Source organism: Schistocerca cancellata, chromosome 3 (assembly GCF_023864275.1).
Source record: "Schistocerca cancellata isolate TAMUIC-IGC-003103 chromosome 3, iqSchCanc2.1, whole genome shotgun sequence".
NCBI lineage: Eukaryota > Metazoa > Arthropoda > Insecta > Orthoptera > Acrididae > Schistocerca > Schistocerca cancellata.
In genome coordinates this window covers 656,960,490-656,987,453 of record NC_064628.1, presented here as the reverse complement: position 1 = coordinate 656,987,453, position 26,964 = coordinate 656,960,490, and the positions used below count along the sequence as shown (strand labels likewise).

The window sequence follows — 26,964 nt, the reverse complement described above, 5'->3', positions numbered from 1 at the left end:
TGGCACAGGTATGCCACAGACATCCTACGTCCTCATCTCTTACTTCTCATGTGACAGGACTGTGGCGACATTTATTAACATCACAATGTTCGTCCACACATGACACATGCCTCTACCAACTGTCCACATGATGTTGAGCCACTTCCTTGGCCAACAGGTTGCCCAAATCTGTCTCTGACAGAACAGGTGTGAAACCAGCTTGGGTTTCAACTCTGTCCCAGTGTCAGTATCCAGTGTATAATGGAATGGTTACAACAGTTGTGGCCCAGTCTGCCTCAGGGGATGTTACAACAGCTTTATGACATCCTTCTCAATTGAATTAGTACATGCATAGTGATAAGTGGGCTCATACTACCAAATTCTTTGTAAATCTGACTTGATTTTGTAACAAAATATCATTTACTTACTAAACCTGTCTCCCCCCCCCCTTTCTGTGTGCTTCATTTATTTGGTCAGGCAGTGTATATCAACAGAATCAATAGACTCAGAACAGTCCCAAATGGTATCCCACACTTTATATGGCCTTAGTCACATTCAGATTTGTTCCCTGTTTGTTGTCATTTGTCACTGGAGGAAAGCATTCTGTTACTTTCCTTGTATGAAGTGGGCCATTGTGTGTCAAGTATAGTTCTAATGGAACACTCTGAACAATTTCAACCAAACATAGAACCCACACAATTACCTTCAATAGAGTTAGGGTAAAGCAAACACCTCATCCACAACTATGCAAGTGAGGATAGTAAGGGACTGACATGTAAAATTAATAAAATGTGGTGAATATTGATGTTGTTGTTGTTGTGGTCTTCAGTCCTGAGACTGATTTGAAGCAGCTCTCCATGCTATCATATCCTGTGCAAGTTTCTTCATCTCCCAGTACCTACTGCAACCTACATCCTTCTGAATCTGCTTAGTGTATTCATCTCTTGGTCTCCCTCTATGATTTTTACCCTCCACGCTGCCCTCCAATGCTAAATTTGTGATCCCTTGATACCTCAGAACATGTCCTACCAACCGGCCCCTTCTTCTCGTCAAGTTGTGCCACAAACTCCTCTTCTCCCCAATTCTATTCAATACTTCCTCATTAGTTATGTGATCTACCCATCTAATCTTCAGCATTCTTCTGTAGCACCACATTTTGAAAGCTTCTATTATCTTGCTGTCCTAACTATTTATCGTCCATGTTTCACTTCCATACATGGCTACACTCCATACAAACACTTTCAGAAAAGACTTCCTGACACTTGAATCTATACTCGATGTTAACAAATTTCTCTTCTTCAGAAACGCTTTCCTTGCCATTGCCAGTCTACATTTTATATCTTCTCTACTTCGACCATCATCAGTTATTTTGCTCCCCAAATAGCAAAACTCCTTTACTACTTTAAGTGTCTCATTTTCTAATCTAATTCCCTCAGCATCACCTGACTTAATTCGACTACATTCCATTATCCTTGTTTTGCTTCTGTTAATGTTCATCTTATATCCTCCTTTCAAGATACTGTCCATTCTGTTCAACTGCTCTTCCAAGTTCTTCGCTGTCTCTGACAGAATTACAATGTCATCGGCGAACCTCAAAGTTTTTATTTCTTCTCCATGGATTTTAATACCTACTCCAAATTTTTCTTTTGTTTCCTTTACTGCTTGCTCAATATACAGATTGAATAACATTGGGGAGAGGCTATAACCCTGTCTCACTCCCTTCCCAACCACTGCTTCCCTTTCATGTCCCTCGACTCTTATAATTGCCATCTGGTTTCTGTACAAATTGTAAATAGCCTTTCGCTCCCTGTATTTTACCCCTGCCACGTTTAGAATTTGATACTGAGTCCATAATTTTTGGAGATTTCTAGGATGATCACTGCTACAGCTTGTCTAATAGAAGTGACAAAACCTTATGGTTATGCACCTGTTTTATAAAGTTGACTTAGGACATGGCCTGTTTTAGGCAAACATTTAAATAATATTTTATGTTCTGAAGAAGACGTTATTACTAATGTTGAAACCTAGGTAAACAATAAAGTTAACATGCAACTGTAGGCTGTATATTCTTATATATACACTGGCACTGCATTTACATTAACTGAAATATAAGAAAGAAAAAAAAAAGAAGGAAGAAGCAAGAGAGAGGTTACATTGCCATTGTGAGGTTTGTACACACTATCCACAAAAAGATAACAATCTTTTTCGTATCTAGATTACAACAGTCTTAAGCGTAAGTCTGTCAAAATATTTTTTTATGATTGCAGCGTACAATCACATTATCTGCACTTTGAGAAACAGATATATGTTCTTTTATTCATATTGACCAGACTTTTCAATTGTGTAGTGTAAAAATAGAGAAGGAGCCTCAAAAATTTTGCATTTCAAAATTAAACTCATGTTGATTTTGGTTTTACTTTTGTGGTGATATTATTAAATAATCTTCTCATCTCAAATTTCTGCTTTATAAATGCATTCGATTTGTGATATTCAACTTTTTTCAAAGTCTCTTATTAATTTTCAAGTCTCTTATTAAACAAGAACAGAATTGTCACTGTAGTTATCTAAAAGATAATACTATAAGTCATGTTCTTTGCCTTCAAGCTGTAAATTAAACTATTCCGAACTTATTAGACTCTCTCAGGTGCATCAAGCTGGAGTGCCCCATCAGCTGGATGGGACAGTTCTGTATGGTAACAGAAGATTCTGCAACCAACAGCAGTCTGTTTCTTCATTTCTGTTAAAATTTTCTGTCTGACAGACCATGGTCAATGTAAATGTTGTAATTAATCCAAAATTGGTTCGAACATCACAGCACTTTATTTGGCGTACTTGGTATGTCACTGCCTCCCACCGGCCATCAACATGATTTCACGACTCACTTACAGAGGGACCTACACTTTGACATAGACTCTGGACCTAAGTGCATCGTGGCATATTTCAAATTAACAATGTTGCCAAACATGAAACAAGTGATAAGTGACACATAAAAGTCCTAGGACTGGTCGGGAATTGAAACCGTAACCTTTGGATTCTTAGTCTGGGAATGGAACACTGGACCACCAAGATGGGACTCAGTACAAAACTATTTACTAGCATTTCATGCCCACTTGCAACAGACATCTTCAACTGGCACAATTTTATACATAAATCACGGCATCTCAGAGAGGAAGTTTAAACATAAGCAAACACTGGCCATTTATGTCTTCACTGCATCAACTGGTTTGGTGTTCAAAACAGATATAGCCTAAAATTCTAAGAAGACACAATGACCGGTCAGTGATTAGTCCCGAGTGTGTATTACCAAGAAGCAGTGATAGATACATTTAATCGTAGGGTAAAAAAATGTGCACCTATATTTTCAGAGCTTTTAGTTCCTTCCTCATAGAGAAAAAAAGGGGTAGGTTGGACAAGATTGTAAAGGGGTGGCAGGTCATACAAAACCCAGGTTGAGAGGGAGACATTTGTAGTGAGGACACAGGGAGACCAACATGCGAGTTGGGGCATCAGAGAGAGAGAGTAGGAGGTCAAACACAGTTCATTGGTAAGAAAAGATATGAGACAAGAACAGTGTAAGAAGTAAAGATAAAGAGCAAGAGAAATGAGAACCAATTATAGGAGAGTCAGCAAAAGAAGGTCCCTGACAGTAGCAGTGGGTTCGGTGTGGCTGTTTCGCACACATACTTCATCCCATCATGCAATGCCTTAGTGCTGTCACAGCTCTATAGACAACTACTGTTTTTGCCAGAAGCTATTTGAAGTTCACAGCTAAAAGCTGGCAACAGTGCTGCTAGCTGTCACAGATCATCTTTCGTTGACTCTACTATAGAAACTGGTACAAAGCAGAAAGGGAGTCTAGGGGGTGGGGGTGATAGTAAGATAACATAATATAAACTACTTGCAATTAAAAGAACTGGAAGCAAGGAGATATTACTAACCATTAGGATATATGAGCACGCCTCCAGGCTTGACTCAAACCTTATGTGCTCAAACATCCTAGCATATTAAAACTCTGCACCAGACTTAAACCTTCCCGTTTATGCACAATGGTCTTACCGACTAGTCTATCATGATATAACTCAACAGCCTCTCTCCGTGTCACCTCTACTAATACCTCTCCCCCGTTTCCCAAACTTCACAGAAGTTTTGCATACCTTGCAAGACTTGCACTCCTAGAAGAAAAGATATTCCAGAGAAATGATTTACTCACAGCCTAGGTTCTAGGGAACTGTCTGCGAAATACAAGATTCCAGGTTTGACAAAGTTTTAATCTCCTAGGAAGTTTTCAAACAGCTTATGCTTCACTAGAGTGTGAAAATTCATTCTGGAACCCTACACATTGTTTGCTGTTCTCTAAATATCAGTTCTCCATGACAATCGAATTTGTAACAGAGCTCTCGGTGCACAAACCGCTGGGCGACTTGGCTACTGTTTCACGTTTGCAGTAAAAGCTAGCCAGCTAATCACATTCTACATGTTGAGTCTGCTTTGTGGTAGAGATGGGTGCTGAAATTCATACACCTATTCCTGAACAATCTCTGTCCAGTCTTGTCATCTGGATTTGACAACTATCCATTGCAAAATGCTTATAATAGTTTCCACAACGAAACTTTGTCTCAAAGCCTGGCAGAAAGTCCAAGCAGATTCTCATCGCATGTGAAGTATGCTAGCGGCAAGACGCAATCAATGCCTTCTCTGCACTATAGCAATGGAAATACTATAGATGACAGTGCTGCCAAAGCAGAGTTACTAAACACAGCCTTCCGAAATTCCTTCACCAAAGAAGATGAAGTAAATATTCCAGAATTCGAATCAAGAACAGTTCCCAACATGAGTAACGTAGAAGTAGATATCCTCTGAGTACTGAAGCAACTTAAATCACATAACAAAAGCAAGTCTTCTGAGAGAGACTTTATGCCAGTTGGGTTCCTTTCAGAGTATGCTGATGCATTAGCTCCATACTTAACTATCATATACAACCGTTCGCTCGACGAAAGATCTATACCCAAGCACTGAAAAGTTGCACAGATCACCCCAATATTTAAGAAAGGTAGTAGTAATAATCCACAGGTCATATCATTAACGTCAATATAAAGCAGGATTGTGGAACTTATATAGTGTTCGAACATTATCAATTACCTTGAAGAGAATGGTCTATTGACACTCAGTCAATATAGACTTAGAAAACATCATCATTGTGAAACACAACTAGCTCTTTACTCACATGAAGTGTTGACAAGGGATTTCAAATTGATTCCATACTTCTAGATTTCCAGAAGGCTTTTTGACACTGTACCACACAAATGGCTTGTGGTGAAATTGCTCGTCTCAGTTATGTGACTAGATTTGTGATTTCCTGTCGGGGACGTCACAGTTTGTAGTAATTGACGGAAAGTCATCAAGTAAAACAGATGTGATTTCTGGCATTCCCTAAGGTAGTGTTATAGGCCCTTTGCTGTTCCTTATCTAGATAAACGATTTAGGAGACAATCTGAGCAGCTGTGTTACAGTGTTTGCAGATGATGCTGTCATTTATCGACTAGTAAAGTCATCAGAAGATCAAAACAAATTGCAAAACAATTTAGAAAAGATATCCATATGGCGCAACAATTGGCAATTGAACCTAAATAACGAAAAGTGTGAGGTCATCCACGTAAGTGCTAAAACGAATCCATTAAACTTTGGTTACACGTTAAATCAGTCAAATCTAAAGGCCGTACATTCAACTAAATACCTAGGAATTACAATTATGAACAATTTAAACTGGAAGGAACACACAGAATATGTTGTGGGGGAAGGCTAACCCAAGACTGTGTTTACTGAAAGGACATTTAGAAAATGTAACAGATCTACTAAACAGACTGCCTACACTACACTTGTCCGTCCTCTTTTAGAATACAATTGCACGGTGTGGTATCCTTACCAGATAGTATTCATGGAGTACATTGAGAAAGTTCAAAGAAGGGCAGCACGTTCAAAGAAGGGGAGAGAGTGTCACTGACATGATACAAGGGGTGGGGTGTACATCTTTAAAACAAAGGCATTTTTCGTTGCGGCGGAATCTTTTCACAAAATTTCAATCACCAATTTTCTCCTCCCAATGCGAAAATACTTATTTGACGCTGACCTACATAGGGAGAAACAATCATCATAAAAAAAATATGGGAAATCAGAGCTCGCACGGAAAGATATAGGTGTTCATTTTCTCAGCACGCTGTACAAAATTGGAATAATAGAGAATTATTTGAAGGTGGTTTGATTAACCCTCTGCCAGTCACTTAAATATGATTTGCAGAGTATCCATGCAGATGTACGTGTAGATGTAGATGTTGACAGTGCACTCATTCATGTTATTTATATTATTATTATGTGACAACAGTGATGAATTCATGGATTTCATTACCCTACTGATTTTATATTGTCTAGTATCCTGTAAATGCTTTTATGAAACAGATAACGGTCTGTGGATGGAAACTGTTTGTTCAACAAAGAAAGTTTATTAACAGCTTTTGGTAGTAATCTAGTTGTACTTCAAATAAAAGGAAATGTTGGCAAAATACACAGTATCATCCTAACATCTGTCTGAAATGGCAACAAATTCTCTGAACTATCATTTTCAAAACCAGATTGACACCTGCTGTGGAAACTGGCTCACCATTATTTTCATATCCACTTGTGTCTGTCTCTACACAGATCGAACAAAACGGAAATTTACAGTTTGGGTTCAGATTCCTGCCTTCTTTAATGATTGATTTTTTTGTACCCCAACTGCTTCAAAAGTTTAGCTGAAGTTCCAAAACAGCTGGTGTCTCCACCAAACTGTCATATCTACTAGAGTTTAGTGCTGAATAAAAGAGCAGAAAGCCAACACTTGATACAGAAGGCACGTTGATTTTGTAGCCACAATACAAATCAAAAATGAAGTTGTAATACCTCCTGAATAGAAAAGGTTACCATTCATACACAAAGGCACGTTTTCTAGAGTCACCTTAACACTTTGTTAACAGGAAGGTCCTACAATGTTAAACATTTTTAAACAATTTTACAAATACTGGCGGGATGATCAAGATGTAGCAACCTTAACTGACAGGTGGTTCACACACAGCAGGTACAGTTATAGCCCTATAACACCTAAATCCTCATTCAGTCACAAGTTGGACTAAATATTACATGTTGCCATGTGCTAATTGTGAAGGGGCACTGATTCAGTATGGAATCCAGTTGATTATTTACATTAGTAGTTTTTGGGTAAATTGTAAATAATAAATTTTGGGTTTTGTTGTACCTAGCGTTATCAGAAATCCTGCTGGATACCAAATAAATAGTATGACATTGAAATGAAAATTGTTACCCTTTCATTATGAATAAACATTTTAAAAGACAATGTGCTATTTTGGCTTTAATTATGCTGTGCCTGGGCCCTATATTTTGTGCTACCACCAGTTGTTACAAATTACTAAAATGTTTCATGTAACTTCTCTGGTGGGACAGCTGTAGTAACCACTGAACTGAAGGTTTTATGCACTGCAAAGTGTGGATCTGTTAATACTGCTCTCTGCCTTCTGCACTTTGGTTTATATCGATGCTTTTATATCACACACTTCTTAACACAGAGGTGCACTTCTGTAATTTTCAGTAACTGTATTAAATACACATTTCGACAAGTGCTTGATCAACTATACATCTTGCCGCAGTTGCTCTGTAACTTCCTACACAAAGCAAATTTTTCTGCCTCTTTTTCAGGTGTGACAAATTAGCTGACTGTAGTGTTCTACTTCTTGAAGGGGTTCTTTATAGCTTGGTGATAGTTGTTACTCCAACCTTAACTCCCTTAAACTGCTAGGCAGTTTATGTTCGCTTCTCACCAACCACTAATGAATTTCCGTTAAGAATGAGAAGCTCTTAGAACTATTTTACAGAATTTTGTCTCACCTACCAATTACAATTTCCTCACTTACTTCCTGTGTAATTACAGTATTTTGCAACTACTGTGACTTTACATGGAGGTTAAGTCTTAAATTTACAGTTACTTCTGGGGAAAATGTCAGGCTGCAAACAGAAGGTTACAACTACAAATTTCAATCTTACATTTCTTATGTACGGCAAAAAACATATGACTTCCAATTCAAGTACCTTCTGATACACATACAGATTAATTCCTGAACTTCACAAGTATTGAGTATTTAGTTTTAGCAAACACGCTCTATCAAGTATTATATTAGACCTGCAACTTTCCAGAATTTTTAAAAACTTGGCCCATTTTTGACGATGGTTTCTACAGATGACCCTGACACTTAAACATATCTAAAGTGTTTCTAACTGTCTCAAACAAGCATGCTGAAAACTTCTGACTATGTTTACAACACATGAACACGGAGTTACACTGATTAAAATTGACTTACGCCTTTAACAGGTAGTACACTGTCAAATAGTTGGACTTAGCAACATCTAAAGAGTTTCTAATGGAATATAGTAAGCAAAACAATAGTCTTTTCATTAGGACTGAAGGAGCACAGTTCCATGTGTGTAAAAGCATGGATTATTACACTAAATACACATAATACAGGGTGATTCAAAAAGAATACCACAACTTTAGGAATTTAAAACTCTGCAACAACAAAAGGCAGAACTAAGCACTATCTGTCGGCGAATTAAGGGAGCTATAAAGTTTCATTTAGTTGTATATTTGTTCGCTTGAGGCGAAACAGACGAAACAGATGAATCTTTCGTTTCAAAGATTGTGTTTAGTGATGAAGCAACTTTCCACACTAACGGGAAAGTCAACCGTCGCAATGTCTGTATATGGGGCACTGAGAATCCGCAGGAAACAACTCAGTATGAACGTGACTCGCCTAAGGTGAACGTTTTCTGTGCCATTTCAGCCAATAAATTTTTTGGTCCCTTTTTCTTCGAAGGTGCTACTGTAACTGGACTACAGTATCTGGAGATGTTAGAGAATTGGCTATTCCCTCAGCTCAAACAAGAAGCACAACAATTCATATTTCAGCAGTATGGAGCGCCACCACTTTTGGCACTTATCTGTCCGTAACTACCTGAACGTAAACTACCCGAGGCGATGGATCGGCCGCCAGGCAGCCCGTGACAGAGCACTTCATCACTGGCCTCCAAGAAGCCCTGATCTTACCCCCTGCGATTTTTTCTTATGGGGGTATGTTAAGGATATGGTGTTTCGGCCACCTCTCTCAGCCACCATTGATGATTTGAAACGAGAAATAACAGCAGCTATCCAAACTGTTACGCCTGATATGCTACAGAGAGTGTGGAACGAGTTGGAGTATCGGGTTGATATTGCTCGAGTGTCTGGAGCGGGCCATATTGAACATCTCTGAACTTGTTTTTGAGTGAAAAAAAAACCTTTTTAAATACTCTTCGTAATGATGTATAACAGAAGGTTATATTATATTTCTTTCATTAAATACACATTTTTAAAGTTGTGGTATTCTTTTTGAATCACCCTGTATAATGACACTAACAGTGTATATTACAGAAATAATTGAACTGACAAGTGTCAGTAGTTTGTTTGAAAACAAGAATGGAATCTGGATTGGGATACTGCGCTGAACAAGAATTAGACTAACTACTAACATACTGTTTTGGATAGACTGGCTGAAAAATTAGGAAACTGAAAATGGTAGTCTTGCAGAAGTAGCTACAATGACACAGGCAATTACTTCTAGGAAGGCAACACCCCAATGAAATGTGCCACAATGAAATGTTATGCATGTGACCCATGGAATAAACAATAAACAAACCATTCCAAGTTAAAATCACAAAGAGGAGGGAATGGGTACTAGGGAGCATGGGCTTTTTCTGTTGAGGGGAGTGAGCCTGTTATGTTTGAAAATAACAGAGAAATTTCCAGTAATCCTTTGGCCTGAAATTAGATGAGCTAAGCAAGGAATCTTTACCTATGTTCATTACAAACAATGTTCCAATATTCATACACAGAAAAAATTATGTGGATAAGGCTTCATGTCATTTGCCAAGAAAAGCAATTAATAAACATAAAAAGTGTACTGTCTTCTACAAAAAAAATGCTTCATGCTGTGATACCAATATTACCTGGATCCATAAACAAATCATGTGTGTCACCATCAGTGTCATACTTCCAAACCCAGGCTTGTTCTGTTTCGTCAAACCTTGACGGATGCTGTAACGATGCTGGTGGAATAATTATATCATCAAAAAACCCAAGTGTAACTGAAACAAATAAATGATTAGAACACAAAACTATATTATTTTTGTCATTAAGGAAATCACTGGAAACAACAGTAAAATGACAAAAAGGCAAATATTGTACAGCACCTGCCTCTGGGACCTGAAATTCCAAGCACATGCTGATAGATACATACAAAAGTAGCAAAAACCAATCTAGGTTTTGAATGTGTTGGTTCATTCCTTACAGAGGAAAGGTTGGAAAGAAAATGCATGTCACTCAGGCTTCATGTTGTGAGAGAGCTGCTTGTCATGAGGATGAGGGAAAATCATGGCCGACAGAGAAGAACCTCTGGAGAATTCAAACAAAATTGTTCCCCTACCATTGCACACGTAAGTTGGGACTCATTATAGCATTTGTTAAGGCTTTGTACAGGAAAGAAGCAGCATTTCAATAATTATGTAAGATGTTTGCATGACTTAACACAGAGAAGATCACATGGGGGATATTCATTGGTCCACTAATACGCCAGCTGTTGGGAGCACACTCTTCAAGTCCACTCTAACACCTGATCAGCTGCATGTGTTGCATTGTTTTCATAACGTGACAACACTGTTCTTAGGATACAGGACTGCTGAAAACTACAGGGACCTTTTGGACAAACTCATTATGTTTATAAGGTATATATATATATATATAAAAAGAAAGATGATGAGACTTACCAAACAAAAGCGCTGGCAGGTCCATAGACACACAAACAAACACAAACATTTGTATGTTTGTGTTTGTTTGTTTGTTTGTGTGTCTATCGACCTGCCAGCGCTTTTGTTTGGTAAGTCTCATCATCTTTCTTTTTAGATATATTTTTCCCACGTGGAATGTTTCCCTCTATTTTATATATATATATATATATATATATATATATATATATATATATATAAAGAAAGATGATGAGACTTACCACACAAAAGCGCTGGCAGGTCGATAGACACACAAACAAACACAAACATACACACAAAAATCTAGCTTTCGCAACCAACGGTTGCCTCGTCAGGAAAGAGGGAAGGAGAAGGAAAGACAAAAGGATATGGGTTTTAAGGGAGAGGGTAAGGAGTCATTCCAATCCCGGGAGCGGAAAGACTTACCTTAGGGGGGAAAAAGGACAGGTATACACTCGCACACACACACATATCCATCCGCATATACACAGACACAAGCAGACATTTGTAAAGGCAAAGAGTTTGGGCAGAGATGTCAGTCGGGACGGAAGTACAGAGGCAAAGATGATATTGAAAGACAGGTGAGGTATTCATATATATATAAATAAATATATTTAAATATGTCTGCTTGTGTCTGTATATGTGTGGATGGATATGTGTGTGTGTGCGCGAGTGTATACCCGTCCTTTTTTCCCCATAAGGTAAGTCTTTCCGCTCCCGGGACTGGAATGACTCCTTACCCTCTCCCTTAAAACCCACATCCTTTCGTCTTTCCCTCTCCTTCCCTCTTTCCTGATGAGGCAACAGTTTGTTGCGAAAGCTTGAATTTTGTGTGTATGTTTGTGTGTCTGTCGACCTGCCAGCACTTTCATTTGGTAAGTCACATCATCTTTGTTTTTATATATATATATATATATATATATATATATATATAAAAACAAGTCACATCATCTTTGTTTTTATATATATATATATATATATATATATATATATATATATATATATATATAAACAAAGATGATGTGACTTACCAAATGAAAGTGCTGGCAGGTCGACAGACACACAAACGAACACAAACATACACACAAAACTCAAGCTTTCGCAACAAACTGTTGCCTCATCAGGAAAGAGGGAAGGAGAGGGAAAGACGAAAGGATGTGGGTTTTAAGGGAGAGGGTAAGGAGTCATTCCAGTCCCGGGAGCGGAAAGACTTACCTTAGGGGGAAAAAAGGACGGGTACACATTCGCACACACACACATATCCATCCACACATATACAGACACAAGCAGACATATTTAAATATGTCTGCTTGTGTCTGTATATGTGTGGATGGATATGTGTGTGTGTGCGAATGTGTACCCGTCCTTTTTTCCCCCTAAGGTAAGTCTTTCCGCTCCCGGGACTGGAATGACTCCTTACCCTCTCCCTTAAAACCCACATCCTTTCGTCTTTCCCTCTCCTTCCCTCTTTCCTGATGAGGCAACAGTTTGTTGCGAAAGCTTGAGTTTTGTGTGTATGTTTGTGTTCGTTTGTGTGTCTGTCGACCTGCCAGCACTTTCATTTGGTAAGTCACATCATCTTTGTTTTTAGATACATTTTTCCTTCGTGGAATGTTTCCTTCTATTATAACTATATATATATATATATATATATATATCTCAGCTGCAACATAACCCTGAAGATGCACTTCCTTTACTTCCATCTTGATGTCTTCGCAGAGAACTGTGGTGCATTCAGTGATGAGCATGGTGAGCAGTATCACAGTGACATTTCTGTCATGGAACAGTTGTACACAGGATGGTGGACTATGGGTAAGTTGGATTTCCGATGGAATACAGTAGCAACATATGTGAAATCCCAACTTAAAGTACGTCTGAGCTAGGAGACAATTTTAATCATAATATTCATTTTCAGAGCATAGAAACCTATAAAGATCGTCTACTTTGGTTTCTGCAAAAAATTCACTGTGGACCAGTACAGTCCATCTAAATCTGTAGCAATAAAACATGCTTCCACAGGCTGTTTACAGTGTGTGTGTGTGTGTGTGTGTGTGTGTGTGTGTGTGTGTGTTCGCAGCTCTCTTCCTGATTATAATATAAATGACTGGGGCTCAACTGATGTCTACCAACTTTTAAAAAAAGAAGAAAAAAACCCGAGCTGAAAGTGGGTACTACTAAAAGAATCTGCCAAAATGCTTAGCTAGTGTTATCCTGCAGCAAGAAATAAGAAAGGGCACTAAATTCAATTGGTAGCTAACTTGAAAATTGCCATTTTGTCTGTAACAGAACACCATTAAAGCCTGAAATGAGCAACATATGATCATAATTCCTTCCAATGACCCCTCCTTTTTCTCACACTTCATTTCTAACCGATTCCCATACGGTCATTATCAACATTTCATGGAGGAAGCCCAACACTGTACACAGTTTTTATTTTAAATATGTGCTACAATAATTCTATTTTTAGTTAAAATAAGTATCCCCCCAAACACACACCACCAAGAACCACGGACTTCATGACTTGCATACCTCAGCAATACAGAAAACTGTACCACAAGAACAACCACAACACAATGGAGGGGTGTCTGTGGGAAGGCCACACAGGTCCCTAGTTGTCAGTGATTCCTGATGAGGGGCAGCAGCCTTTTAATAGTTACTGATATGGACCAGCTATTTTAGTACTGCAAACAGTTGAAAACAAGGGGGAATGACAGCTGTAATTTTTTCTGAGGGCATGCACCTCTGCTGTGTGGCTTAATCATGTTGGCATCCTCATGGGTAAAATATTCCAGAGGTAAAATAGCCCCCCCCCCCCCCCTTTGGATCTCTGGGCAGAGACTACACTCGGGAGCATTTGGAATATTAGATCCCACAATCGGGCAGGTGGGCTAGAAAATTCAAGAAGGGAAATGGATAGGTTTAAATAACATACAGCAAGAATTAGTGAAGAGCCTTGACAGGAAAAATAGGTAGTAATGCAGGAGTAGGTCCAATAATAAATAAGAAAGTAGGAAGGAAGAGAAGGAAAAATTGTAGGATGGCATGGATTGGGGGGAAATGAATGACAGGGAAGCCAACAAGTAGAATTTTGCACAGTGGATAATTTAAACATTACAAGCATTAAGTGTAAGAATCATGACAGGTTGTATACATGGAAGAGACCTAGAGACAGAAAAAGGTTTCAGTTTGCGTACACAAAGGTAAAACAGATTTTATACCAAAAGACATCTTTAGAGACAGGTGTGAGCTGACTAAAATTTACTGGTTATAAACTGCACATTAAAACTGAAGAAACTGCAGAGAGGTAGATGATGCAATGCACTCTGACAGCAAGTTGGAGTTATCACAACTGTCCAAAATCAATCCAATGTTGCCATCCGCAACTCCGATGGCACTGTGAGTGGCTGCCAGAGGACAAATGGTGGAGGGAAGCTATACCATTAAGACAATCGCCATGTCACCTGGTAGGATCCCATGGCCAAGCTGCCTGATATAACAAGCACTCTACTGGCAACTGTGGTTCTTGTTGATGCTCTGTATGACCTGCATATTACACTGACTGCCTTCTGATAACAACTACTACTTTGGGTCAAGAGTACTCTTGGACTGTGTGATTCTGTACTTCTTGTTCACCATTAGTTTATCCAGTTAATACAAACAAAGAGATTTAGTAAATGTAAACCACAACAGGGGCAAAAGGCAACAAGTCTTTTTGGGCCTGCTGTGCTTCGATTACTCTGCCATCTCGGACCCAGAACTGCTGCAGTAGTGGCTGGCCTAACAGGACCAGTGTCAGTTGGACTGGCAGTTAATGGAGCAAGAGCATCAGCAGTCTGTTTTTGCTGTGATCCACAATTCGCCTAAAGGTATCGCCAACACCTCAAACCCTGAAGCATCATGGGTTTGCAGATGTACAAAGCATTGCTGAACTGGATCAGCACGAATTCCTCTGTGCCCAGGTTACATAGGGCAGCACAAGCTAACACATTGGCAGTTCATTCCACCAGAGCTCTGGGCTGATTCATGCATTGGCTCTTCACAATCCATCGGAAGACACTGCAGCAGGATCTACGACTCTCCAGCGATATCCCCAGATGTACCTGACAGCCAACTACATCAAATGTTCAACTCCAGCGTTAGGGATTATCACTGGCATAGTCTTCACATCCTACTACATTCATTCACTGTGTGTTCCAGGCATACACTTGTTAGTGTCTCAAAAACTGTATTTTTTTAACTGAGAAGAGTTTTCCTAGGTTATTAAATCTCCTTACTGTGGTCCTTATAAATCCTTGTTCTTGTTTACCTGTGTCTTATTATTTCTTATCAAGCATCTCCCCTTGGGAGACGCTTACTGCAACAACAGCTGTCAGCATTGTCTGTCAATGGTGACACACCCCCCAGCTGCTTCTCTATTTCCTTCTTCTGACCGGTGGGACAAATATTTACAGCACCTCAACCATCCTTTCACAATATACTAGGTAACCGACACCGATTTGAAGCAAACCTCTATTTCGTGTCATGGTCATCTCAAGATGTGATAGCTTTGCTCCACAAGTTGTCTCTTACAGAGCATCTCGATACTTTGTCATTTCTCGATATTTGCACTCTGTTGTCAGACTACTGCAGAAGCCAGTCTCTAATGGCATGTGCTAGGTTGCAATTCTATCAGCAGTGGAGGTTGCTGCTGCTGGAATTGAATAAGGATTCGGTCACTGAGCTTCATGACCTTAGTTGTTGCTGTCATGGTTTCACCTGGTCTGAAGATGTTTGTTATCGTTCGTATGCTGATTCTATGATTAGGGATCCCCTCCTTCAATTTGCACCAGATAGGGAAGTGCATGCACAAGCTATGTACCATGCAGACCCTTACTTGGATGAAATTCTTAAAATTGCTATGGCTTTTGAACTCACACAGTACCCAGACTGTAGAGAGGAGTCTTGTTTTGCCACAGTGGCCATGATTGGCGGGTCAGCACTACACATGTCATGAGCACGCATCAGGAAAGTATGGTCTGGCATTACGAGTAATCAATGTGTTCCTCACAGTCATTCCATGTTGGACAACACATCAGATTTCCCAGTCTCAGTTTTTTTTTTCAGAGGCTGCGTCTCCTCCTTGTCTGACAAGCACATGGGTCAGTGTCGTCTTCCATTATGGATTATGGGTCAGTGTCATCTTCCATTATGGGTCACTGTCGTCTTCCATTATGCCCTCAGTGTTTCTTTGAGCCTGCCCTGCCCACGCTGGTTGGCTATCTGTTTTGTCTGTGGCATTCATTGTCAACTACTTCCATGTGCTGCGTTGTGCCTGCACAGTGGCTTAGTGATGCCAAAGCCATGCACATACTGTCTTCTTTTCTGGCTGACACCGTTCATACCACTAACACTGTGCTTAACCTGACATCAGAAAAACCCATCAAGTACCTACTCACACTGCACATGATGGGTTGGACTGGACTTAGTGGATACTGGCGCATCTTCTCCTCTGATCAACATTTCTACCTGTATGATGGTAGGATCTCCTCCATTGTACACTTGGTCTAAAGCAGTCATGAAATTCCGGTGCAAGGTGTGTTTTTGACAAAAGTCTCATTTAAAAATGTGTCCGATGTGCTTTCATTTTTGGTGGTTTCTTCTGGCACAGTGGAAAACATTTTTGGGTTGGATGCCTTCAAGAAATTTGGGTTTTCCATTTCTGAAGGTGCGTGTTTGGTATCCCTCATATTCTGTTTCAAGGCATCGAAAATTTTATGACCCCTTTTCAGAATTATTTTCTCCAGGTCTGGCTCGGGTGGCATCTGCTGAGGTACACCTTCACTTGAAGCAAGGTTCAGGCATGCACTTTGCATGAGAGCACCCAGCCCCGCACTTTGTATGAAAGCACTCATTGCCTCACGTCCTCCAGGAGACGAAGGTGGAACTGGGCAAGTTGGTCACATTCGATATCGTCTCCCAAGTTTCTCCCAGTCAGTGGGCTTCTCCTCTCATTATTGGAAAAAAAAGAAATGGATGGCTCTCTCAGGCTGTGAACAACCAGTTGATTGTAGATTCTTTACCAACTCCACAGCCAGAGGACCTGTTCTCCAGACTACAGAATAGAGACTGTTAAATGAAGACTGATGTGATGACTGCCATCATATCCAGTTTTCTGCGACCTGCTGGTGCTTAATATGCCCATTGGCTTGTAACAGTATAACCAGCTTCCATCTGGAATCACTAGTGCCCCAGCTGTTTTTCAATGTTTCTTGGAACAACTGATTCAGGGAATCCCTCATGTGGCAATTATTTAGATGACATCATTGTGACAGGGACACCTATGGCCAGACACCTCCAGAATATGCACTCCTTGTTTTCACCCTTATTGGCTGAGCACCTGAAATGTAACATCAATACATGTACAGTTTTCCAGCCCTCAGTGGAGCACCTTGGTTTCCTCCTCTGCAAACAAGGCATCCGTCTGACTAGAGACCACTTACAGGCCATTGACAACATGCCATGCCCCCACTGTGTGAAAGAACTACAGTCCTTTCAGGTGAAGATTAGCTATTACGGTCATTTTATCCCCCATGTCGCCAACCCCCCCCCCCCCCCCTTAAAACCCTGCAAAGAAGGGGGTTCGCTTTGTGTGGTCACCTGTGTTGTGAGGCAGCATTTCTCACACTAAAGTAGGCTCTGCAATCAGCAATGTGCCTCATCCTGTATTTGCCGGGAAAGCCCCTTTCCTCACCACTGACGTCTCACAGCATGGAGTTGGGGCAGTGCTCTCCCACTGAGATCCCAATCTGAATACCCAAAACTCTCACCCAGGCTCAGTACAACTACTCACAGACAGAGAAATAGTTGTTACCCCCCCCTCCCATGTACCATGGACCTTGCCGTTGGTGGGGAGGCTTGCGTGCCTCAGCGATACAGATAGCCGTACCGTAGGTACAACCACAACGGAGGGGTATCTGTTGAGAGGCCAGACAAACGTGTGGTTCCTGAAGAGGGGCAGCAGCCTTTTCAGTAGTTGCAAGGGCAACAGTCTGGATGATTGACTGATCTGGCCTTGTAACAATAACCAAAACGGCCTTGCTGTGCTGGTACTGCGAACGGCTGAAAGCAAGGGGAAACTACGGCCGTAATTTTTCCCGAGGGCATGCAGCTTTACTGTATGATTAAATGATGATGGCGTCCTCTTGGGTAAAATATTCCGGAGGTAAAATAGTCCCCCATTCGGATCTCCGGGCGGGGACTACTCAAGAGGACGTCGTTATCAGGAGAAAGAAAACTGGCGTTCTACGGATCGGAGCGTGGAATGTCAGATCACTTAATCGGGCAGGCAGGTTAGAAAATTTAAAAAGGGAAATGGATAGGTTAAAGTTAGATATAGTGGGAATTAGTGAAGTTCGGTGGCAGGAGGAACAAGACTTCTGGTCAGGTGACTACAGGGTTATAAACACAAAGTCAAATAGGGGTAATGCAGGAGTAGGTTTAATAATGAATAGGAAAATAGGAATGCGGGTAAGCTATTATAAACAGCATAGTGAACGCATAATTGTGGCCAAGATAGATACGCAGCCCACACCTACTACAGTAGTACAAGTTTATATGCCAACTAGCTCTGCAGATGACGAAGAAATTGAAGAAATGTATGATGAAATAAAAGGAATTATTCAGATAGTGAAGGGAGACGAAAATTTAATAGTCATGGGTGACTGGAATTCAAGTGTAGGAAAAGGGAGAGAAGGAAACGTAGTAGGTGAATATGGATTGGGGCTAAGAAATGAAAGAGGAAGCCGCCTGGTAGAATTCTGCACAGAGCACAACTTAATCATAGCTAACACTTGGTTTAAGAATCACGATAGAAGGTTGTATACATGGAAGAACCCTGGAGATACTAAAAGGTATCAGATAGATTATATAATGGTAAGACAGAGATTTAGGAACCAGGTTTTAAATTGTAAGATATTTCCAGGGGCAGATGTGGACTCTGACCACAATCTATTGGTTATGAACTGTAGATTAAAACTGAAGAAACTGCAAAAAGGTGGGAATTTAAGGAGATGGGACCTGGATAAACTGAAAGAACCAGAGGTTGTACAGAGTTTCAGGGAGAGCATAAGGGAACAATTGACAGGCATGGGGGAAAGAAATACAGTAGAAGAAGAATGGATAGCTTTGAGGGATGAAGTAGTGAAGGCAGCAGAGGATCAAGCAGGTAAAAAGACGAGGGCTAGTAGAAATCCTTGGGTAACAGAAGAAATATTGAACTTAATTGATGAAAGGAGAAAATATAAAAATGCAGTAAATGAAGCAGGTAAAAAGGAATACAAACGTCTCAAAAATGAGATCGACAGGAAGTGCAAAATGGCTAAGCAAGGATGGCTAGAGGACAAATGCAAGGATGTAGAGGCTTATCTCAATAGGGGTAAGATAGATACTGCCTACAGGAAAATTAAAGAGACCTTTGGAGATAAGAGAACCACTTATATGAACATCAAGAGCTCCCAGTTCTAAGCAAAGAAGGGAAGGCAGAAAGGTGGAAGGAGTATATAGAGGGTCTATACAAGGGCGATATACTTGAGGACAATATTATGGAAATGGAAGAGGATGTAGATGAAGATGAAATGGGAGATACGATACTGCGTGAAGAGTTTGACAGAGCACTGAAAGACCTGAGTCGAATCAAGGCCCCTGGAGTAGACAACATTCCATTGGAACTACTGACGGCCTTGGGAGAGCCAGTCCTGACAAAACTCTACCATCTGGTGAGCAAGACGTATGAAACAGGCGAAATACCCTCAGACTTCAAGAAGAATATAATAATTCCAATCCCAAAGAAAGCAGGTGTTGACAGATGTGAAAATTACTGAACAATCAGTTTAATAAGCCACAGCTGCAAAATACTAACACGAATTCTTTACAGACGAATGGAAAAACTGGTAGAAGCCGACCTCGGGGAAGATCAGTTTGGATTCCGTAGAAATACTGGAACACGTGAGGCAATACTGACCTTACGACTTATCTTAGAAGAAAGATTAAGAAAAGGCAAACCTACGTTTCTAGCATTTGTAGACTTAGAGAAAGCTTTTGACAATGTTGACTGGAATACTCTCTTTCAAATTCTAAAGGTGGCAGGGGTAAAATACAGGGAGCGAAAGGTTATTTACAATTTGTACAGAAACCAGATGGCAGTTATAAGAGTCGAGGGACATGAAAGGGAAGCAGTGGTTGGGAAGGGAGTAAGACAGGGTTGTAGCCTCTCCCCGATGTCATTCAATCTGTATATTGAGCAAGCAGTAAAGGAAACAAAAGAAAAATTCGGAGTAGGTATTAAAATCCATGGAGAAGAAATAAAATCTTTGAGGTTCGCCGATGACATTGTAATTCTGTCAGAGACAGCAAAGGACTTGGAAGAGCAGTTGAACGGAATGGACAGTGTCTTGAAAGGATGATATAAGATGAACATCAACAAAAGCAAAACAAGGATAATGGAATGTAGTCGAATTAAGTTGGGTGATGTTGAGGGTATTAGATTAGGAAATGAGACACTTCAAAGTAGTAAAGGAGTTTTGCTATTTGGGGAGCAAAATAACTGATGATGGTCGAAGTAGAGAAGATATAAAATGTAGACTGGCAATGGCAAGGAAAGCGTTTCTGAAGAAGAGAAATTTGTTGACATCGAGTATAGATTTAAGTGTCAGGAAGTCGTATCTGAAAGTATTTGTATGGAGTGTAGCCATGTATGGAAGTGCAACATGGACGATAAATAGGTTAGACAAAAAGAGAATAGAAGCTTTCGAAATGTGGTGCTACAGAAGAATGCTGAAGATTAGATGGGTAGATCACATAACTAATGAGGAAGTATTGAATAGGATTGGGGAGAAGAGAAGTTTGTGGCACAACTTGACCAGAAGAAGGGATCGGTTGGTAGGACATGTTCTGAGGCATCAAGGGATCACCAATTTAGTATTGGAGGGTAGCGTGGAGGGTAACAATCGTAGGGGGAGACCAAGAGATGAATACACTAAGCAGATTCAGAAGGATGTAGGATGCAGTAGGTACTGGGAGATGAAGAAGCTTGCACAGGATAGAGTAGCATGGAGAGCTGCATCAAACCAGTCTCAGGACTGAAGACCACAACAACAACAACAACATTGTGTGTGCAGTGAAGACATTCCATATCTATCTGTACAGAGTGAATTTTCTGTTGATCACAGACCGCAAGCTGTTACATGCATTGTCTGGTCTTTGGACCAGACTCCTGGATAAAACAGCACCAAGGCTTCAGCGTTGACTATTGTTTCAGTCGGCATATACATATGACATCTGCTACAAACCATCCGATCGCCATGTATACACCAACACGGTCCTGTCTGCCGAATAGCTTGGATCCCGTTTGATGCTCTCAGGAACTCATCATTTTTTAACTAGACTGGCTCATCATTGGCCCTTCAGGAGTTCCCCATTGATGCGTCAGTGGTCAGAGCATAGACATGAGTGGACCCCACAGTCCATTCGATTGTCCAGTGTAGATTGCCCTAAGACTGGCCTTAGGTCATTATCCCACAAGCTCTGCACCCCAAGGTCCTCAATCTCCTGCATGCCGCTCACTGTTGTGTTCTGTATATGAAGCAGCTGGCCTGTCAGCACGCCTACCAGTCAGACAACAGGATTGGTATCAGTTTGATAGTTCAGTCCTGTACCACGTGTGCCCACCATCAGTCAGTTTCCCCCAAGGTTTTTTCACCCTGGCTCCAGACAGAACTGGAGATTCTTCACACTGACTTTGTCAGTCCCTTTTTGCATTGGATGTGGCTCACTGCGGTCAGCTCATCCAGCAAATTTCCTTATATCCACCCACTCCACTCTGCTACGGTGGTAAATATTATTTGGACTTTGCCTCATATCCTTGTTATCAACGATCTTCCATTGGCCACCATTTCGGATAATGGCCCCCAGTTTATCTGTTTCTGCGGGATCCAAGTGATCACATGGCTGCTAACCGCCCCATTCCACCCAAATCCTATGGAGAGGCAGAAAGGATGGTGTGGACTTTCAAAGAGAAGATGTTGACCATGGTGAATTATGCTTCCACAGACAAGGTCTGCTGAGTTACTAAATGGGTGCGCACTATGTACTCGCCCTGCACTGCTATCTCCACCAACCGCCTCTTGCCTCGGGTCCATCACTGAATCCAGCAGTCCACAGGATTCGCAGTCACTGAATGTATGAAGTCTCTGCAGGGAGTCATCTTTGGCAGCGCCACCAGAACTAGCTATGCCCCAGATTGCTAGTCAGCACCCCCAGCCCTCTCCCACCTCTTCAGCTGAGCCCTCAGTGCCCCATGAGTCATGGAGTGGGACTTGGCTCTGTTTCACTTCCAGCAAAGGTGGCCTCATCTCCAGCGACCGCTCCTTGCACAGCTCTGACTACTACCGGCAGTCCTGGGAATGTCAACACAGAGACACAGCTTGTCCCAGACTTGGCCCCACTGGGTGCCCTCCCGGCTCCCATGCCAACTGTTGCTCCGTCACCCCCTCATCACAGTCAGCACTCTAGGGGACACCTCCAACCTTATGTGCTGCCTTCAGCGATGGAGGGTTGACATAACTGACTAAGACATGAGATGATGATATAACAAACTGCCAGAAATCGATCTGTAATTGCCACCTGCTCTGCTGATAGTGCTGCGACTGCCGACAGTGCTGCAAGCTGTGAATGGTCGCCACATAAATATCAGAAAGAAGCCATGTCCTCAAGGTGATCACTTCATCCCTTGGTGGGATCCTGTGGCCAATTTACCTGATATAAGTGGGTGCTCCGCCAGGAATGGCAGTTCTCATTGGTGCTCTGTATGATCCACATATTACACTGGCCATCTTGTAATGACAACTACCGCCTCAGACCCGCACTACGCTTAGACATTGTGACTCTGTATTTTCTGTTCACTATTTGTTTATCCAGTGAAAATGAAATAATGAGTGTTAGTTAATAAGTGTAAACCTCAACAGTAGAAAACTAAGGAGATGAGACCCACATAAACTGAAAAGTTTATATGTTAGTGAGGGTTTCAGGGGAGCATTAGGTAATGCTTGACAGAACCTTATGTCGACCGTGTTGAACTTTTTCCAGGGACTGCAACTATTTATGACAATAAAAGTTCAAATAAAACCATTATCTGCATCATTCACTTTTGTCATCCCACAGTGCGTATCGAGAGTTTGAGCTCTCATTTTCACATATAACAATGATATTTTGTTGTATTTTTGCTAGCTAGATGCAGCCAGTTCTCCGTTGTGGTTTCTCTTTGCTACAAAAATGTGTAACAGGCACTTGTTAGTGTAATATGGCACTAAGGCTATAAATTTTAAACAGTAATAGTGTTATTCACAACCTGTTCCAGTTCACAGAACCTTGCAGTTCATCATAAACATACATTTTAACTTAACTTGTCTCACAGAACATGAACCCTTAATACAAACAAACCAAAAATCAAAGATATAGTGCCTTGCCTCATAGTTTATTCATTACTAACTTATATTGCAGACCATAGATATATATAATAATTAAAAAATTGCTTCATTTTTTACAGTACTTGTTAAAAATGTTACTATTGCAAATACAAGACAGTAAAGAGACAAATAAAATAAACAAAAAAAATACAGACTTAGTATCAAAATAATCTAATTTTTACTGTTTCTGTATGTTGCTTTGGGAATTATCTTTTATTAAGGTCAATCAGGAATTACAAAGTGGAAAGAGTTATAGTGCATCAACTAATATATCTGCAAAAATTTGAAGAAGCTCACTGCCACTGTCTCAGCTTTTTCATTTAGTGTGTTCCGCCCATGTTTTCCATTCTGAATAAAAATTTCCAATTCTTGATCAAGATTGAGTTTGTGACCTTTGTTTAATTTGTGACTGACTGATTTATTGATTAAGGGTGGGATTATGGGATTGAGGTCATCAGTCCTGCGATTCGGAAGTTACATGCGTAATATAGAGATACCTGCAAAAAGTGGGTGGATCCAATCAGAGGGGTCACAGTATTAAGTGAGGAAGCTAAAAACACACGCAGCAGAAGACATGAAAGAGTAGGCCAAATCTAAAAACCAGAAAAAACGGGATAGAAGAGCAGTGTTCGCATGGGATCATGGGTCCCAGACCCAGAAAACACGAATAGGGGATACAGCTACAATCACTCTGCCCCTGCTCCAGGAGGAGAACAAAACCTTAGAATGGAAAATAAAAACTACTTTCACGAAGGAAACTGAGGACCAGCTCAACCATCCGTGAATCATCTGCTAATATTAAAGACAAGGAATCTGGAATGCTATACTTAGTATGAAGGGCCAAAAGACGGGGACATTCCACAAACATATGGGATATAATTAGTCTGGCTCCACAACCACATAGTGGGGGTGGCTCGTTACACAAGCGAAAACAATGAGTGCGCCGAGTATGACTCGTGTGTAGGTGGCATAAGACAGTGGAAGCCTTCTGTGGGGAGCAGAAGACTCTAATAGTCTTCTTGATTGCAAGGAGTTTATTACTGAGAGCAGTAGTGCACCAGCTGTCATTCCACTTTTGGGCAAAGAGAGATTTGATTAGTATCTGCATATCTGCACCTGGAACCATGAAAGGGAATGGAGGTTAAGTATCTGCCCCTCTAGCCAAATGGTCAGCCAGTTCATTCCCTGGGATGCCTACATGACTTGGGACCCACAGAAAGACAACTGAGCAGGTGGCATGGCCAAGGGCAGAGAGAATGCCATGGACAGCAGAGACCAAAGGTTGACGAGAGTAGTGTCGATCTATAGCCTGCAGGCTTCTCACTGAGTCATTACATATTAAAACACTGTGGAGTGAGGACTGGGTAACAAAGAGGTGGGCCCTGTTAATGGCTAGCAGCTCTGCTATGAACTCACTACACAATCCCGGCAGTAAATAGTGTTCCATGCCAGAAAGAGACGTAAAAGTGTATCCTGTCTTACCTATCGTATTTGAACCATCAGTGTAGAAGATCATAGTACCTGGAACTCTGCTAAGATGGAACATACAAGACAATGAAGACCATAGGGGCAACAGAGATCTTAGAACCCTGGCATAGGTCAGTCCAAATCCATTGTCTACGCACCATCCAAGGGGGACGGGGAGGGGGTGGGGTGCGGGAGGAAATACACAGGGCACATTCCAACGAGTGTAGATGGAGATCCCGACAGAGGGGAGTGAGATGCATTTCAACCAGCAATCCCACCCAAGGGTGGGTATCAGGAGGGAGATGTCCTTCATTTGCAAAGAGGACGGGGTGCACAGGATAGTCAGGGAATCATCGAATGGCAAGTGCATAGAAACCAGGACTTGGCTCCGTCATGTCTGTATAGGGGGAATCCCTGCTTCTGCTAGGAGACTGTTGGCGAGACGAGTGCAAAAGGCACTGATAGCCAGACATGCCCCATAATGACGAACTGGGTCAAGTAGTTTCAGGCTGGATGGAGCCACTAAGCCATAAGCCCGACATCCATAATCTAATCTATACAACACCACAGTGCAGTAAAGATGAAGAAGAGCTTCCGCATACAGGTAGTCTTCATGTGGAGAACATGGGGCAGCCACGTCAGCTTTTTATCAAAAATAGGGCCCGAGGAATGGGACTGTGCTGCAACATCTAGGTGCTGGTTGCCTAAATAAAATTCTAGACTGGGGTGTACTGTAGGCCTATGGCAAAAATGTATAATCCGCATTTTGGAGTGAGAAAACTGGAACTCATGGGAAAGGGCTCACACAGAGACCCAACGAATGGCGCCTTGGAGATGGCATTCAGCAGGTGGTGCTGAGTGGGAAATGCAACAATGCAAACACTTAACATACAATGCTGGGTTAACCCAAGGCCTAACAGAGGTTACTATCCCATTGATGGTCACAAGGAGGAGAGTGACACTTAACACAGAATCCCGTGGAATACCATTCTCTTGGATCCAAGGGGTGCTGAGTGAAATGGCAATTCTAGGGATAAAAACTCGTGGATAACAAATCTTACGGGGGCATGAAAGGCCAAGTCATGGAGGGTACCTAAAATGTCTTATGTAGGTCAAAGAAGACTGCGACAAGGTGTCCATGTTCAGAAAAAGGAAGAGGTAGGAGGGGGGGAAGGGTGTAACAGAGGCAAAAGTAGAAGAAATCAACAGTGGGTGGAGTCTGTCATAATTTTGATGAGCCTCAATATAAAATAAGCAAACAAGTGCCTTGTACTCTTGGTTCTTCTTTTCTCCCTTGTAAGCTGGGCAATCTGGTGAGTGTGGAGAGCTGTGGTCATGACAATTGACACACACAGGTGGTGGAACACAGGGGCTTCCTTCCTGGAGTCGGTGTCCACAGCCTACATAAAGAAAGTCCACCGTAGGAAGACAATGTTCAAACCACAAGCACCTCATGGGTGGCACAACGTACGGCTTCACATCACATGGGTAACACTTAACCTTGATCTTCCCTGGGTGAGTATATCTCTCAAAAGCCAGAATATAGGTGCCGATATCAGTAAGGTCGTATTTACAACCCTTTTGGGGAGCAAAATAACTGATGATGGTCGAAGTAGAGAGGATATAAAATGTAGACTGGCAATGGCAAGGAAAGCGTTTCTGAAGAAGAGAAATTTGTTAACATCGAGTATAGATTTAAGTGTCAGGAAGTCATTTCTGAAAGTATTTGTATGGAGTGTAGCCATGTATGGAAGTGAAACATGGACGATAAATAGTTTGGACAATAAGAGAATAGAAGCTTTCGAAATGTGGTGCTACAGAAGAATGCTGAAGATTAGATGGGTAGATCACATAACTAATGAGGAAGTATTGAATAGGATTGGGGAGAAGAGGAGTTTGTGGCACAACTTGACCAGAAGAAGGGATCGATTGGTAGGACGTGTTCTGAGGCATCAAGGGATCACCAATTTAGTATTGGAGGGCAGCGTGGAGGGTAAAAATCGTAGGGGGAGACCAAGAGATGAATACACTAAGCAGATTCAGAAGGATGCAGGTTGCAGTAGGTACTGGGAGATGAAGAAGCTTGCACAGGATAGAGTAGCATGGAGAGCTGCATCAAACC

At 41.3% G+C, this 26,964-nt stretch overlaps 1 protein-coding gene across 1 annotated transcript in view; it reads right to left on the bottom strand.

Moving 5' to 3' along the window:
- LOC126175618 (DNA-directed RNA polymerase III subunit RPC8) overlaps positions 1 to 26,964 on the bottom strand; it is a 55,475-nt gene that overhangs the window by 20,449 nt on the left and 8,062 nt on the right. Inside the window, exon 3 of the mRNA XM_049922501.1 lies at positions 10,063 to 10,200. Within this exon, the coding sequence (XP_049778458.1) occupies positions 10,063 to 10,200 (138 nt within the window). The remainder of the gene's footprint in view (positions 1 to 10,062; positions 10,201 to 26,964) is intronic.